A 17,788-nucleotide genomic window follows, 5' to 3' on the forward strand; every position below is an offset into this window, starting at 1 on the left:
TGCTGCGCTCGCACCGCCACGGAGCCTGCGCGGGAAACGCCGCCCGGGAGGTGCCGGCGCGCGGGGCCGGGCGGGCTGCGGGCGGGGGGGGGGGGGATTCAGCCGGCCTGGGGCGGGCTGCTCGCCACTCTCAGCAGGCACGGAGCCTCACGCACCGCCCGGGACGCTGCTACAAGCGCCCGGGGCAGGCCTGGGGAGGAGCTGGTGAGGCGGCGCTCTGGGGGCCGGGCCCGGCTGCCCCGCGGGGAGGGGCGGCGCCGCTTCCCGCCGCGGCTCGTCACCTGACCGCGCGCGGCACGTGGTGCCTCGGCCAAGATGGCCGCGCTGGCGGCGGCCCGCCTTGGGCTCTGCTGCTGCCTCGTCCTGCTGCCGGCGCTGGCGGCGGCCGCGGAGGAGGAGAAGGCGGCGGCCGGTGGGGGCTGCGGGTGCGGCGCCAGCCGCGGCGGTGATGGGCGGGAGGCGGCGGCGCGGCGCTACTCGGCGGCTGCGGCGGGGGAAGGCCGGAGCGCCGGGCGGAGGCCGGTGAGCGGCGGGGCGGGCGGCGGGTGTCGCCGCGCCCTGAGGCGGGAGGGAGGGGGGGTGGGCGGGAGAGGCGGCCCCGGAGGCGCTGAGTGCGCAGCGAGGCCTCGGGGCCGAGCGGAGAGCCCCGAGCGATTGAGCCTCGGCGGAGCAGCTCGGGCTGAAGCCGCTTCGCAGCCCTCTCGGGCAGAGCCGCGGCCAGCCCCGGCCTGGGTGCGGGTGCTCCGGCTGGCCTCGCCTGGCGCCTCCTGCTCGGAGAGCGTCTCCCGGGTCGGTCGGGCGCTGTGGAAGGCGGGGAGAGGCCGGGGCAGCCGTGCCCGTGTCCTGCTGGCCTCCCCGGCACCCCCACCTGCCCCCGCCCTCACCGCTGCTGCCCGTGCGGTGCTGAGGGGTGACAGTGACGCGGGGAGTGTTTGGACGGGTGTCCCCGCGGCTCTGGCTGCCAGCGCTGGGTCTGTGGGTGCCAGGCTGCTCTCTGAAGCAGGGCTGTCCCTGGCTGTGTGGCCCAGGGCGGTGGTGGCTCTGCTAGCGTGGTCCCTTGGTGTGTGTTGGTGCTCCTGTGGCTCCGTTGTGGGTCTGTCCCCTTCTGTTTGGTCTGTGTGGGAGTGGAAACACCGACAAGGGATCTGTTGGGTAGCTTGGGTTATTTCACAGAATCACCCAGCATTAGAGGTTGGAAGGGACCTCAAAACTCATCTAGTCCAACCCCCCACCAGAGCAGGATTTGCCTGGAGTCACACAAGAACACGTCCAGGTGGGTTTGAATGTCTCCAGAGAAGGAGACACCACAGCCTCTCTGGGCAGCCTGTCCCAGGGCTTTGCCACTCTCACAGGGAAAAAGGTTTTCCTTATGTTGACATGGAACCTCCTGTGCTCCAGCTCGCACCTGTTGCCAGTTGTCCTATCATTGGACATCAGTGAGCGAATCCATTGTTTATGTACTCGTATCTGGGTAGCCCTTCAGCTTCTCTTCAAGTCTCTGACTGCTTTTTCCTTTTTCTTTCGGTGCTGCTCTTCAGCAAGATGCTGAATGTGCCTTCTTGACACAGCAGGGCTTCAGGGGGTTGATGGGCTATGACAGTGCCTGCTGTGAAGGGCTACCAAGGCCTTCATGTCACTTGAGGCCAGATCACCAGATGAGATCTTGCCAGTTACTGGAGGTGCCATGAGGTTTCATTTCACCAAAGGTGCAGGCAAAACTCCATCACAGCACACACTTGCATCTCGTTCTTGCTTGGAAATAGTAAACATGTGAGGGGCTGTCTCTCTCCTGGTGCTGTAAGGCTGGGAAGCTCTGTCAGTGCAGGCAAAGCCAGTGTCACGCAGGCAGTGTGGCTGCTTAGTGGGTGAAGGGAAGGGTGCACAGGGGTAATTGTGCCTTCACTATTGCAGGCTGCACTTCAGAACTTTCAGAGTATTCAAAGAGTGTGAATTAATTCACGTTGCACTTGGGCTCTGTCGCTGGTTTATGTTTTGGGTAATAAATTTTGGCATTTCACTGTGGGTCATTGTAGCATGAAGATGCCTGACTGACTCTATGCAAGGCAGCTAGCAACTTTGACAGCAGATAATGAAAACTAATCACTGCTGGCTTTTAAGCTATGTGCATAGCATAATCAAGTTATGCTCAGCTAGGAAATGTCTGTACCGGAAGGGAAGCAGGAAGAATTGCTTCCACCTCAGCTGCAACTGAGATGAATCGTTCCCACTGCAGCGCTAGAAATGAGGAGCTAGAGCTTTAGTGGGCCTGTTCTACATTACCTTAATAGTTCCAACATCAGTAAGATTGTAGGCAAATGATGATGGTGTTGAAGTTGAGCTTTAACAAGTGACCTGCATGTGCTAGCTGAGTAATACTGCGAAGATAGGGGCAATTACTGTCGTGTGCTCTCTCCCTGCTGTGGTGGATGATGTATCTGTCAGCCTCTGGGTGCATCTTTGATACCTATTAGTGGTTAGTTCCTCAGTTTTAGCTCCCAGGATTTTAAAATGGGGTGGTAAAGCTCTTTACTACACGGCTGTGGTTTGTGGGTGTGATGTCTGTTCGTTGCTCTGCGTTGCATTCTGCTGCTCTTGGCTGAAGAGCGCTGACAGGCATCTGTGGCCCAGTGACATGGTGCTATCATGGAGCTGGCTGTCACAGGAGGGTCCTGTTTCCAGACAGGAGGTGGAGGTGTGACATGGGCCTTGGTGGAGGTGGATACCCCTGTGGTATCCAGTCCTGGTCTCAGACATGACCGTGGTGGATGAGGCAGAAGGCTCAGCTGTGACTGTGCAAGAAGGCTGCAGGAGCAGCGGGTTCATAGGGAAGCCTTTGGAAGCTCCTGGCTGAAAGCAGTCTGGCAATCTAGCCAGAATTGCTCAGGCTTTGGAAAGGAAAGGCTGTAAGGCAAGGGTTAATTTTCCACATGCTTTTAGACAGCAGCTCACTAGTGAGCTCTGCATCTTGCTTTGAAGACTGCTTCAGGGAGTTGCTCTAGCTACAGTGAGCTGGAAAGAGATTGGAAGGAAGTAAGTGGTGCAGCTTTGTACCACGTTGTCATTCCCTAAGTCCTAAAAAATGTAAGCAAATTTATCCTGAAGCCCTTTTATGGATTCAGCTAAAGGCAATCGGTAAGTGCCCAGATTCTTTGTAGTGGAGGAAAAGTTACAAGGGTGCAGCTAGCTTCAAATGTGTCTGGTTCAAAGGAAAAAGCATCTGTAGCACTTCTCCAGGCTGTTATTTGAGTTTTAAGTGTTGCTGGGAGAGACCCAAAAGATCTATAGTGGGGAAGCAGCAAGGAAACTGGATGTGTAAGGTGATGTCAAATGCTGCAGATGCCCTTAAGAGCAGGGAGTGGTGCTGGGTGGCTGATGTGAACTCGTGTACCGATCGTTCAGTATGCTGCTGCTGGTGTAACTACATAAATAAGTCAGCTCCAGAGGCTGGGAGGTAGCTATTGATTCTCTTTGTCCTCCTGGTTCGTGAGTCAGTGTGAGCATCCAGATAAACTTTCGGTAAAAGCATCCAACCTCCTGAAAATGATGGTGTGAAGTAAGAAAAATAACACAAAAAATCAACTCTAGAAGAATCAGGGTCCTGTTGTCTGTGCTGTGCTGCAGTACAGCTGTATGTGCAAAGTCCAGAGCTCCTGTTTGGAGCTGTCAACCCACCTCTCCATCTAAATAATCTTCCATCAGTTCACACTTTTTACAAACCTTTCTCTGCAGCTTGTCTGCTTTTAATCCATGTGTTGTGTGCTGTGTTATTCCACTATATGTATGTGGAAATTGAACACTCATACATCTAAAACCCAGGCTGCTTTATCTGTCAGAAGTTCAGCTGCACTTCTGGAGTATTACTAGAAGTGTGCTGCTCTGGAAACTTCTCTCTGGGTGAATGTTTCTGTATTAGACCTGAACTTCCTGCATACCAAACATCTGGATCTTCCAAAAATAAATCAATAAACAAACACTACAGTCTCTTAGAAGTGGTTTTGCTCATTTCAGGCTCTGTCACTGGTCCACCTGCTTGAGCTCCTTGTAAGAGTAGTAGTGTGTGGTGAGAGGGCTGCTGGGGTTTGTGCAGGTGAGATCCCATGTGCCAGTGGCTGCTTGTGTCAGTGCTGCTGGCTCTTAGGGGCTCACCCACTCACACCCCTCTGATGCTGCCGGAGTGGGTGGACTGAGATGCCTGAATGTGGTGTGAGTTAAGTGGGGAGGGAGCTCAGGAGTGTGACTGAAAAGAGAGGAGATGGCTTCTGCAGTTTTTTCATCTGCTGATGGGTGGTTGGGTAATTTCATGGCAAGCTAGCTCTTGGGTAGTGTCAGCCCTTGAAACGTCTCCTGCCCCTTGGGAAGAGTTTGCACAGCCTGAGCTGTCATTCCTCATTCTAGTGCTGGCTTCTGGGAAGGGATTGTGGGTACTCTTGTGTTTTGGGGGAACTGCTCGTGGCTGGGGAGTGCTTAGCTCAGTCTGTGGTCTTTAGAGGGCTGTGGGGAAACCTCTGAGGCATGTGACAGGACCTCTGGAGTCTTGGAAAGAGCCTGCTAAAGCTGAGGGGAAGGGGGTTCTGTTTCTCTGGAAACTGGCTGATGCCTTAAAAGGAATCCTTCTCCTTGAAACAGTTGAAACCATTCTATCCTTCATCCTTTTCTTCCAAGGCTTGAGGCTCTTCCCAAGGCCAGTCTTCCAGAGGACTGGAATATGGCTTGGAAGTTTGTCATCTGCTGTTGGCAGTGCTGCAGGTCCTGTGCCCACCTGCCAGTGAGCAGCATGGCTGGTAATGAGCTGCTGCACGTGCCTGTCCTTAAACAAAGGACCACGTGCAGTCCAGTGTGGTTCTTCATTCCATGGCAGGCACTTTAAACAGAGCACTTGACAGTTTTTTAATCTCCAGATTCCTCACTGATGCATCAAGCCTTCCCAGGAACAGAGTGAAGTGTCAAAATTCATCAGCTGAGGATGGACTGCAGATTTTTTCTAGGCTGTACAGGAGGGAAACATGTTTCTCCTCATGAGAGCACAAGCATCACCCTCAGTACAAGTTCTGGATCACTCAGACTTCATGTAGAAAGAGCTGCAAGTGGGGTTTTCCTTCTCAGTTTAAGTTCCACTTGGGCTTTTGTCCAAACAGTGAAATGCTGCTCAAAGCAAAAGCACCTCCAGAGATGAGGTGGTGGAGGAGTAAGGCCAGGAAGAGACTTTTCAGTCTTTCTATTTCACCATCTTTGGACAATGTTTTCTCTGCAGATGGTGGCTATTCCAGCAGGAGTGTTCACAATGGGCACTGATGAGCCTGAGATCCATCAGGACGGAGAAGGACCTGCTAGGAGAGTGCACCTGAAGGGTTTCTACATGGACCAGTATGAGGTCAGCAATGAGGACTTTGAGGGGTTTGTCAATTCTACTGGGTACGTCACTGAGGTAAGCTGGAAGGGTTTAGAGTCTCCTGTCACCTCTCTTTACGCTGCAGAATCCCTGTTAAAAATTTAAGCTTTTCTTTTTTGAAGGTTCTTGGGTTTTGCCTACTGGAATACATGACATGCATCAGAAACAGAGGGAAAACTTGTCTTGCCTTGCTGCCCAGGGGTCTGAAAGGGCATTTAGGTGTATGCTAATCTTGCTGTTAGTAATGTTACATTGAGTAAGTCTCTGTATCTGCAGCAGGGTCTTCCCTGCAGCATGGCTGAGGGAGCCTGGTGAGGCTGACAGGTGGCTGAACATGTCTCTGCAGGGGCTCTGTTGCTGATGTTTGGGGTTCTTTTGACCTTTGGGTCCTAGGACACCTTTGTCTACATGCAGCTATGCTGTTAGATTTTCCTGATCTGAAGGGAAGGGGGAGAAGAGATTTAAATCACTGTGGTAGCTCAGGGCTCTGCAGGCTAGTCCAGGCAGCTGTTTGCTGATGAGCTGAGCGATACAAAGTCCTGCTGTCTGAAGAAGATACAATAGGAAGGATAATAATAGTTTTGTGCATGTTGCTGAGAACAATGGACTGAGAATACATTAAGGCTCTTCCAAGAAAGAAGGTACCTCTGCCTGAGGCTCTGATCTTTCCTGACAGTTGACTGTTCCTACGCAGCTTATATAAAACCCTGACAGGCCTTTTAGGCAAATAAAAGCCCTGGTAATGATCAGGTCTCAAAGGAGGCACTTTGCAGAATTCACTTGATAAACTGGTTCTCATTTGGAAGACAGGATCCTTCTGGTAGGATGAAGGGCTTCTTTTATCTGCGGCGCTATTTCTGTTTGGAAGTTCTTAGTGCAATAATTATGGGGGGGAAAAAAAAGGTTCCTTAACAAATGTGAGTTGGAACAGAGCTTACTTGTTGCAGACAGCTCCTGGGAGGAGCTCACGTGTGGTGGTATTGGCAGCACTGCATCAGGTGGAGCCAGCCTGAGACAGCGCTTGGTGCCTCAGCTGATGTAGTCGGGTGCTCCGCTTGCCCCTTCTGCCTTCCCCTCCCTCACACAGGGCCCCCTTTTATGCTGGGTTTGGAAAAATAAACTCAGAGTTAGAGTAAACAGCACTGATTCTGCAGGGCTTTTTTTGGGATGCATCTGAGCCGGGGTTTGTGTGTTTAAATAACGTGCACGTTACTTACTGCGGGTAAACACAACCAACCTACTTTGTGCTGCTCTTTAGTAAGGACTAGACTGAACTCCAGTGGCAGTTCAAGCCTGAAGGGACATAGAAAGCTGAAGAAAAGCAGCTCCAGATGTACAGCTATTTTGTTGAACTGAAAATACTTTATTTTTTAACAAACTTAAAGAAAAAGCCCTTGATGGAGGCTGTCAGACTCCAGTCTGGGGTCCTTTAGGCAGTAAATGTGTGTGGGTCTTTCAGATGGGGCAAGTGTGTACTTTTTTTCCTTTCTGACACTGACTGCATAAAGATTCTGGTTACATACTAAAAGTTCTTACAATTTAAAGGGTGAATGGGATCCCTCTTTCCAACTGTGCTTCCCAACAAGTTCTGTGTGAGCAGAAGCAGCTCATGGTGATCACTCTCAGCCTTGGAATGCCTGTAATCAAATGAAGAAATTGAGAAGGGCAGATGTACTGAATTCTGATAACATATTTTGACTTCACATGTATATTAATTAATCTAGTTTACAAAGGGAAAACCACATTTTGGTGTCATGGACTGTGATTCATTGCAGTGATGTGTATTTTTTGTTTCTTTTGGCTTTATAGAATGCTGGATGTAGCAACTGAATTACTTTTAACTCTCCTGTTATTGTAGCAGCACTTTAAAACATGATGCTAGCAATGATGCAGGAGCAGTAAGTGGCAAGGCTTAAATCTTCTATTGTGATTCCCAAAGGAAAAGGAAGAGAAATGAAATAAGCCCTTGAATGTTGGATTATTGACTGCAGCATTTCAAAGCAGTTGGGACAATCGGAACTGCATTTTTAATTAACAGAAGTAAAAACATTTGCAGAGCTCTGCGAGCTGCCATCTGTCCAGTAGCTGTTGAAGAACAACATCCAGAGATAAAATGCTTTCTCTTCTGTTCCAGAATCGCTTCCTTAAAAGAAACAGAACTCCAGAGCTCTACTAGAATCCCCTTATCCTTGGGAAGATAAAGCTGTACATGTGAGTGGTGTTTCAAGAACAACATTCACTTGGTAATATGGTTGAATTTTTTTTTTCCTTATAGGCAGAGAAATTTGGTGATTCCTTCGTGTTTGAGGGAATGCTGAGTGAAGAAGTGAAGGCTGGCATCCACCAGGCAGTGAGTAACTCCACAGAGTAAAACCTAACGGTGACTGGGGTATGTGTGTTACCAGCTAGGGCAGTAATGCCTGCATTGCGTGGTGTTCCCAGAGCTGTGTACAAAAATGGGCTTAAAGAGGGGATGTTTGGACTAGAATAATAGGCTCCTTCAAGTGTGGAGGGTTCACAGTCTCTGTTGGGTTTTTGATTGGTTTTTGTGGGTTTTTTGTTTAAAAAAACAAAACCCAAGCAAAACAAAATCTGATCCTGTTCAAACAAAATACAGTATTCTTGCCTTTTTTGCCCCTAAACAAGAGCAGTTCTGGACTGTACCAGGTGGTGCAGGTGCAGGGCTGTTCATTTGTGTTAGATGTGGCACGGTGATGCCTTGGCAGTTCAGGTGTCAGCAGTGGCTCTACTGTGAGATGCAGAGAGGAGCACTTCTGGCTCCCAAAGCATATGTACACGTGGCTGGCAAGCTCTGCCAATGCAGTCTTCTGCCCAAACAAAGTGGGTAAATCCCAGATCCTGCTGATTTCAGGAAAGAGGATAGTCTGTGTATCTGACAGGATAGCAATGCTTACATTAGTGCTTTTTCTAGGTTTACTAGAGGCAAATATTCTCAAGAAGTGCCATTTCTGTGAGCCTCCCTGTTTTGCTGTGCATGGCTTGTTTACTGCGCTTCCTCCATCTCTGCAGAAGATGCCTTGTGGTTTTGTTGGTTCCTTTCACCTTGCTAGGGCAGCACAGTGATCCTGGTAGGTGTGGTGCTGATCAAACGAGCCACTTGTGATTTCCTGTTGAGTGGAAGTTAATAATGGCTTAAAAAAACCCCAAAAGTTTGGTAGCAAACCTTCCATGCCTCCCCCTTTTTGTGTTGTGAATGTTTTCTGAGCCTTTCTTAGGCTTCATTTATCTCCTCCTTAACCTGGACAGGTCACTTAACCTTTATGGCTCCTTGTAATAAGTAGATTATACCTTGTTATCTTCTGGAGGAATTTATCTGCTTTGGGCAGAAGTTTGGACAAGATGACCTCCTGAGGTCCCTTCCCAACAGAATTGCCCTTGGCTGTGGTGCACACATGATGTTTCTAGATCTCTTGTCCCATGACTTTAGAAAGGCCTTGGAAAGGAAGTGTTCTGCAGGGATAAGGTAGTAGCAGAACAGAAACTCAGCCTTTGGCAATAGTTCTGTTAGACATAAGCAAGTGTTTGGTGAAAATGCACCTGTAGAGGAGCACAACTGCTTCGTGCCACCTTCTGCACTTCCTGATGCTCAATAAGCAAAGGGAGGTGGGACAGTCTGAGAGCAAATGATTTCTTCTAGCTGCTAGCCAAGTGTCACTTCTGCACACTGTTTGATCTGAGGCACAGCTTCAGGAGTGTAGAGGGTTATTATTAATTGAGTATGACAAACAACCAAGAGCACCTGGGGCTTTAGGATTTACTTGTTTAATTCTCCCAAATAGTTTACCATGTAAAGCCAATTTTTCCTCCATGTGCACGGTGTAGTAACTTAGAGTAGTGAATATGAATTGCTCCATGTAAATGATGCTTTTGGTTGTGGGGGGAAGCCTGTAGAGTTTCATTTGTATCTTCAGGGGGCAGACTGATAGGTTGAAGTTTTCAAAGCCCTACACAACTGTGTGCTGTGAAGGACAGGCAGAATACCTGGGGGGTTGTTTCCTACTGCAAGGAAAGGAAGATTACAAGAATGGTGTGTTTAGCTTTTCATTCAGGACTAACATTTGCCTGCTGTAAGGTGTAAGAAGACAAGGTGGTTGAGTCACCTTCCCTGGGTGTGTTTAACAGAGGGGAGATGAGGTGCTCAGGGATGTGGTTTAGCACAGGACAGGAACGGTTGGACTTGATGATCTTAAAGGTCTTTTCTAACCTTGTGATTCTGTGAAGTGGGACTTCCCAAATGCTAGCATAACTGATGTTGAAGGTAGGGCTCATCCCACCTTCACAGCAGTTGGTGTTAGGGAGCTTCTCTCCTAGTTCTGGGATGCAGAAATCCCCAAATCAGGCCCTCTGTTTTGGAGCAAACAAACCAACCCCTAGAATGCTGGTGTGAGCTCCAGCCTGGCCGTTTGTTTAAGCACATACAGTGTTGGGAGCCACTTTCCTGGGTGTGTCAGCCAAATTTTCAAGTGTTGGCTGTAGTGCTAACACAGTGAGTATTATCCCAGAGCGCTGGAACGGGGCCCAAGCTGCTCTTTGTGTCTGCTTCATTAGGAAGGCTGTCGGGATTTGTTAAAAGAGAACTTTAGGAGGCTGTCCTTTCACCATGTTTTCAGTGTTCAGGTCCTTTTGGCAAGCTGCTGGCATGCAGAGCATTGTCAAAACAGACACAGGGGAAGACTGCACTCGTTCCTTTGGTAAAGTGATCTGCAGAATCGTGACTTGTCTGCCTCGTGGTTTGGCACTTGGGAACTTCAGGCTGATGCTGTGGATGAACTTGTGTTCTAAGCCACAGTAATATTGTGTGGAGGTGAAAACAAAACTAGAAGCTGCTTTTCTTCCTCCTCCTGTCTGCCTGCCCCCTCACCAGCCACGTACCGTGAAATCCAACTTGCAGCGAGGAGAAGGTGTCAGGAGGCAGCTCCGTGGTAGAGCTGGCAAGAGAACTCTGCTGTCTGAAGATACAGCTTTGAATTTCATCTGGTTTTGCTTTAGCCTTTCAAAGCTGTGTCTTTCTGTTGTTCTGGCATGCATTTCCATGAGAGGTTACAACTCTGGAGTCCTGTGCAGACTCTAGTTGTTCTGGGGGTCTTTGGGTTTTGTGCCAGTGTGGTATGTAAACTAGAAGAAATAGGGGAAGAAAGGTGAATGGAATAAAATACTGTTGTATTAATTAAAAAACAATAAATAGCACATCATTAAAGGTGGCTACTGCAGTGTAACCAGTGAGGTGTGCTTGGACAGAGTGTAAGGTGCAGGAAGTCAGTTGCTCAGCAGACTGTAATGATCAGCAGTAGACAAGATGAAGGCTTTTCTCTCAGTGTACCACCTTGAGTCGTAACTCTTGCCATGCAAAGCAGAGATGCTATGCAGACATTGGTGTGTTTCTGGTACTGAAAAATCACTCTACCAGATTGAAAAAGGGTTTTTACTTTGCTGCAGTGGTTCAGGTGTGTTCTGATAAGGTTTTTCTCTGGTTGAAGCCTGAGGGTGCTACATGGGCATGTGAATGTAGGGGAAGAGCAACAGGAATGTGTATTTTAGAAGAAGCATTTTGTTGGGGGATGGTGGAAGTGAAGATGCTGAACTAAATGGTGTGTAACAGCTGCTATAAAGAATGAGGTGTGTCTGTCTGGAGTACCTGGGGGTTTTGCTCTATTTGGCCACTTTGGGCTTAAGAACTGGAGAAGCTGACAAACTTACCCCAGGCCCTCAAAGGAAGCAGACAGCTAAAGCAGCACAGAGGTGGGGCTGGTGAAAATGAATGCAGGACCAAACCAGCTTAGCACGTAGAATAATTGTTGGAGCTTTGGGTGTGCGTTTCCTGGAGGTGAGGTGGTCTGCTAGATAGCCACTGCGGCAGGAACGTGGGTTGGCCCTAACCCTCCTCTGGAAGGGAAGCAGTAAAAAGGGGTGTAGCAGCCAATAATTGAATTGTTCTGGGTTTCTGGGAACTCGAGTTTTAGTTTTGGCCTCTGGGTTTGTGGTGGTACCATGGCAAAGGACAAAACTGTAGCCCTGTGGCAGGGGAGGGTGTGACCAGTGCAATCGGGGAGGACTTGGTCAAATAAAAAAGGATTTTCCAGGGTGAGGGTGGAAGGTCCTTTGAAACAGAGTGTTTTGTGTGGGCTTAACAAGTTTTGACAGCTTCACATATTAAAATCAGTTCTCAGACTTGCAGATTAGAACCGACTGCAGCAATTACAGCTATTAAGTTACGGCCTCAGTCTTTGGTTTAGATGTTATAGATAAAACCCAGCCTAGAACTGCTGATAGCCTGGCCACTCAGATTGTTTTTAATTCATTTTTTTCCCTTCTTTCTCTTTTGATAGAATTTAGAGAAATGGAAAAAGCTCGAAACTTAGAGGCTTTGCCATTCTTACTTTATGATGAAACTGTTTTCCTGTTATGTCCCTGAGTTCAGGAGGAAATAGGGAGGGGAAATGCATGCCTAGTGCTATTATTCCATGACATTATAAAATGCCATTTACATGGTGTTTTAATGGATCCTAGAGCAAAAAGCATGGGGATTGTATCTGTGAAATGAGAAGCTACTGAGACGTGCTTGCCAGTGAGGGGGTTGGAGAGCTCTTGCAAGTAACTGCAAGAGTTCTGCTTGCTGTGCAGCTACCCTGGAAAAGGTAAAGAGGATAAGCCCTTACCCAGGCTGGAGTACAGCCCTCTGCTCACTGGAGAGCAGTGGGCATGCTTGTTTTCTTGGCTTGGGGAAGATAGCAAAATTAATGTTTGCTTCCAGGCCAGATAAACTCTAATGAAGAGACTTGAAGCATCCAGATAGATCTGTGTGCTCCACTTGTCTTTAGGAGGTATTGAATTTTTGGTCTGAGAACACAATGAAATTAGTTCACTGGCAGACTTGAGCAAATAATATTAAGGCGTTCTGGTCAATCTAGAACTATCAGATGCTATTTTCATCCCTGTTTATATGGAAGTCTCTGCAGTGGTCTTGAGCTGTGCAATTTACTATTTATAGCAGTGCTTCTAGCCTTTAACTCAAAGGGTATATCATCTTCTAGAAAGCAGTTATGCACTTCAAAGAAGTATCTCAGATTAATGATGAAATGAGCAGTGTTGGCAGGTAGGGCGGCAGTGCCAGCCTTTGCAGCAGCTACTATGGAGAACATACCTTCTGGGAGCAGGCAGTAGTAACTTGCTGAGCTGTGGCTTGGGGGAGAGCAGGTTCGTTACTGTATAGTTTGTCTATATTGTTGAAGTGTCAGTGTGCAGAGGATGTGTAAGCCAAAGGTGACAGTTGTATTTACTGCTACTTCAAGGATAAATTCAGTCTCTACCCCACTTGGGTTTTGCTGTTTCAGAGAGGGAGCTGAAGTCAAGGGAAGAGAAGGGTGAGGCTGTTTCTTGCAGACTTCAATGCTTCAGATATTCCCTTTGAGTTGGGAAAATGGAGGTGTTGATCTGTTAATCTCTGTTTTCTTAGGCTGTGCTCCCAGAGCTGGGATGAAGGACGATGGGCAGGAAGCGACTCTGACTGGGAATCACCAGTAATCAGTCTGTGTTTATTAGCAGAAGCAACATTAAAGTGGGGCTTTGCTTATGCCTGAGGCTGCAGATAAATCTCTGCACACCTCATTTTATTCAAGTGCATACTCATTTGACTATAGGAAAAAATTATTTGCTTGAGTGCAGATTTAAATGTTGGATGAAAAATAGACTTCCAGAGGTGGAACTCACTGGGAATATCCATTCCTCAGAAGAAGCTACTATGGATTCCAAAACTTGCACTTTATGAATCTTACTGGATTTTAGCATCAAATACTGTTGGTTATTTTTCTTGGAGGAGGGAGATAGCAGTGAGGTGTTACAGTGTTAGAAGGAGATTTGGTGACCTTTCCTTATGCAAAGGACAAGGTCCCTGTGTAAAAGTAGAGAGCCAGTTTCCAATTAAGACTGAAATCATTTCCCTAATGACTTAAAGTATATTTATTCTTAATCTATAAAGCTGCCTTTTCTTTTTGCAGTACCAGAGTTTCAAACCACTTTAAAATAGTGGGACTTAAGGAAAACAACATCAATATTCACTATTAAACAAAGCCCCTCATTGCTTTCATTTCAGAGCTAACGAGGAAGGCAAGAGACCTTAGAAAAATAAGAATGGAAACAGATTCTTCTCTAATTAGAGCTTTCAGGGAGCTGGGACTTTTAATTGATGTAATGAATAGCGTGTGACTTGCAGGAGCACTGCAGAAGCTGGCAACATCAAGGATTAGTTATCTCCTGGAAAAAATGCTCCACTGTCTGTGCCTGCGCTGTTCCAGCGTCCTTAATTACTGATTTGGTGGGGAACTTGACAATCACGTTTCAGTTTGGTTTATGTACATAATTATGGAAGGTTTGTTCTTCTCTGTAGAGTATTTCCAAGTACAAATATGAATTATAGCTGCATATGCAGATTGTGTTTCCCTTATGCAGCTACTATGACAACCTTGATAACGGGCTGGGAGAGATCTATTCTCCTGCCTTCAGCCTTGAAGAGGCATTCGCTTCCACACTATTTACATTGCGATGTCTCCCTGACTCAGTTACAGCTGTTTCAACTTAAACACAAGCCCGTTGCTATGGGGATGCTGTGCTGCATGGAAATAGGTCATGTTCCTGCCGTTCCGTTCCCCTTGCGCTGATAAAGGGGAGAGGCTGGGCTGGGGCTGGTGGAGGTGACCGAGGAGGAGCAGAGCTGCCGCCTGCCGAAGGTGAATGGGGAGCGGGCATCTGCCAAAGGGCTCTTCCTTGTGCTTAGAGCATGGCTTTGAAATCCAGCAGGACCAGTACGTGGCTCAGAGTCGCAGAATCATTGTAATTCTGTGATTCTGTGGCTCCAGCTTGTTTCAAACTGCCTCTGATGGGGTGATGAGCGCTGAACCTGGCTGAGGAGCTGGATCGGAGCGGGGCTCACCTTGGTGTCTGCCCTCTGATCCCCTCTCTGACCCAGGGCAGGACTTCACCAGGGCAGTGACCACAGCCAGTAAAACACACCCACTGGGAGCTGGGCTGTGCTAACGCAGCAGCCCAGAATAGCTGCTGCGTGCTGGTATCTGGCACTGCCGAATCACGATCCCAGTGCTGGAGTGACCTGTCTGTCCCCAGAGTCCACTCCTGCAGGCAGGGCAGTGTCACCCCTTACTGGCAGCGCCTGGCCAGCAGCCCAGGCTCTTTTCTTCCTCTGCTAGGTGGGAGAGAGGTCTCTGCCTCTCTGAGCCTTTGAGGGGAGAAGTTTTTGGGGTTGTTGGGAAGATGCGCTAAGGCTGCTCGGAGCAGGAGGTGTGAAGGTTCCTGTGGCCAGGACCCTACCTGATGTGATTTCTTTGTGGTTCACCTGTAGGGCAGTAATAGCTTTTATTTTTAAAACTCCCTGCCCTACTAAAAATGTTCATTTTTCTGTCTGCCTCATTCCTCAGTTGTTCATTAATCAGCTTTCAGGGTTTAGGATGTGGTTTAGAGGAGGAAAAATCAGCAGAGATTTATGTGTATCTGCCTTACATGGGCAAAACAAAACTTCCTCCAAGAATTATGTTCTCAACTGACTCATTTCTTTCTTGCATCCTACCAGTGCTAGCAGTGAGGGGGTCCACACTGCTGGGTGTATCTCCTAGAGAAAACCCTTGTAACCTCCATGCTTCCAGCCTGTGCACATGTTCCTTCTGCAGCCAAGAAGCTGCTTTTGCAAATTAAAGGTGTGCAGTGCTTGATGTGCTCTGATTCAAAGAGATAACCTGATAACCAGCTTCTGGGGCTGAAGCCTGTGTATCTTCAAGATCCCACTCCTTAATAAACGATTCTTGAAGCACTTTCCAGACTACTTTTCACTCAAAAATCTCTTTTCAGACTGTTGATTGCTAATCTGGGGAAGTTCTTACACTGCACTAACTGTTGCTTCTTCCAGATGTTTATCTCACAGGCCTTATTGTATTAAAATATCATTGTAATGCTGCAGCACACCATGAAATGCTTGGTGCCACGTGTCTGGACAGCAGCCTGTATTTCTCATCATCTTCAGGTCTGACTTTGGGGTAAAATCTACAGCTCCTCTGGATTGAGTGTCTTGCTGCATGTCAGGAATGGGATTAGAGCCAAAATTAGCTGCACAGTTGAGTTTATTTTTGGGAACTTTTCTAATACATAAATGTGATTTGAATTTGAAATTTGGTGCTGAAGAGGGGGGAGACTTGTGGCCCGTGTTTCCCCCCCTTGCACTTTCCCACCCTGTTAGGTGCAAGCCCAGTACAAATGCTTTCACAGTTACTGGCAGGGTTTTGGGTGTGTTCTGGAGGGTATTCCCCTACTGCTTTTGCAGTACCAGGAAGGGTGTGATGCTGCTGATAAAAGCGACTCTCCTGATGTTACCCCCCTTTCATTTTTCTGTGTGTCTTTGGGAAGGAACTTTTCTTCAAGATAATTGTGAAGCAGTCTAAAAATCTTCAAGTCACGAGTTCAGGGAGCAGTTAAAGTTAGGGTATCCCAGCCTACTTTGAAAAGAAAATTGAATACTGAAAACTTTGAATTCTAATGCAAGGTGGTGGTGGGAGTATAGGTTTCAGTTCTGCAAATTGCTTCGTTTGCGTGGAAAACCCGTGGGTCGGAATGAACTGTGAGCATCGCTTCCCAGCACTGCTGTGCTCTGTCCTCTTTTCTTCAGTGCTACGAGCCTGAGGTAAGCAGAACAGTGAGTTCTTGAAGTTTAATCCTGGAGCAGAGAGCTGGATAATCCCAAGTTTTCAGCTGGATCAGACCAAAACAAGCCCTGAGCTTCCCCGCTCCTACAATGCGTTTGCTTCGCCGCGGAGGCGGTTGTGTAACAGTCGCAGGGCAGTTACGCTTACCCTACTCTCCTATGAGTGATAGGCTGTGCCAGGAAGGGTTAATCAAAATGAAGGAGATAATTGTCCTCTACTTCAGCATCTCCTCGATCTACTCAGCAGCATATGCTGCTATTTTTACAGACTGAATCTGTTGCCAGTCTGCAGAACACATGTTTCGGAGCGAAGCAGAACGCGAAGCAGCATTATGAAAGTAACTAAGCTCATTAGTGGCAAGGGAGGGCTTTGCTGTATTAACTGTGATGTTGTAATATCTCTGTCTAATTAGCTCTTCTACTAATTAGATTTAGAGCAATTAAAAGCTTTAAAGACTTCTGAGAAGTTTTTTGGAAAGGGCTGAGTTTCAGGTACATGACTTTCCCTGGTGGAAGGAGCATCTTGGTGCAGGCTCACTGGTGGCACTGGCTGACTTAGATTAGTTTCCAGTTAATTATCGAAGGCTGTACGTAGCCTATCACCATTATCACTGTCCTAGTACTATATGTGTAACTTCTCCAAGGAGCTGGGTGTTCTGCAGAGGCTGGCAGCCATTTAGTGCTCCGTTCAGCAGAGCCAGAAAGAGAAGACGTGCACATGTAGTGCTCTCATGCAGAGAGACTATATTTTTCTCAGTTTAAAATAAACCATTCTGATTGAAAGCATCTGCTTTTTCTTTTTACATAACAAAAATGTTTTTCAAAATTCAAGTCTTCTAAAGTGTAAGTCTTTGCAGTCTCCTGCTGAGATTCTTTTTTATCCAAAACCCAGCAGTTTAATTTACAAAAATGTGTTGTGCTTAGAAACTACCAGGATGAAATCTTACTCATGCTCTTCCAGATTCATGGGGAATCTGTAGCAAATGGTCCTGTGGCTCCCTTATTTTCCTTAAAGAGCTGTAAAATTCTAACTTTGGGTTTCTGTTCTATCTTGAGCATGAAGGATACAGCTCAAAATACACAAGGAATTGGTTAAATCAGACTAGTTGGAAACCTATTGACTGTAGTAGCTGTCTAGCAGGTTGGTCATTCTGAAGCTTTAGTACTACAAGAGTTGAATGTAGATCCCATCTTTGGGTTTGTATGCTCAGAAACAGGGCTGTAGTTTCTAGTTAGGGGCCAAATACTTCTCCTGGTGTTTGGAAAGGGTTGGGGCTCTGCTCGTGGTGAGGATGTCATTGGCTTTGGTAGATACTGAATTGGCTTCAGTAGATACTGAGAATGATGTGGTTGGTGGTGTCAATTTATGTCCTTGTTGTGCTAGGGAGATCAGGAAGTGGGATCTCTAAGAAGTGTCAGACCTTTGGTAGTGTGTCTGGAGGGTCCCATGAGATGGAGAGCACATGGGCAGAAGGGCTGCTGCTGAGAGCATCTTCAGCTCTTGTGTGTTTAACAGTGACGTGTTGTCTTCACTGGCTTTGGAAGAGAGCATCCAGAGCTGCCCTGGGATGGCTTCCCAGCCCTGAGGAGTCCTGCCCTGTGTTTGGGGACTCCAGTGCTCCTCCTGAGAGCTTGGGGAGCTCTGGGCCCCTCAGCTGAGCTTCAGCCAGCAGCTC

General features: G+C 47.7%; 1 protein-coding gene across 1 annotated transcript in view; it reads left to right on the forward strand.

Moving 5' to 3' along the window:
• Positions 1 to 315: 315 nt before the first annotated feature.
• SUMF1 (sulfatase modifying factor 1) overlaps positions 316 to 17,788 on the forward strand; it is a gene marked incomplete at its 5' end in the record, with an annotated part of 32,968 nt that continues 15,495 nt past the window's right edge. The window contains 3 exons of the mRNA XM_084269635.1: positions 316 to 522; positions 5,252 to 5,425; positions 7,665 to 7,739. Of these exons, the coding sequence (XP_084125761.1) occupies positions 316 to 522; positions 5,252 to 5,425; positions 7,665 to 7,739 (456 nt within the window). The remainder of the gene's footprint in view (positions 523 to 5,251; positions 5,426 to 7,664; positions 7,740 to 17,788) is intronic.

The sequence above is a fragment of the Gallinula chloropus genome (genome assembly GCF_964237585.1).
Source record: "Gallinula chloropus genome assembly, chromosome: 12".
Lineage (NCBI taxonomy): Eukaryota > Metazoa > Chordata > Aves > Gruiformes > Rallidae > Gallinula > Gallinula chloropus.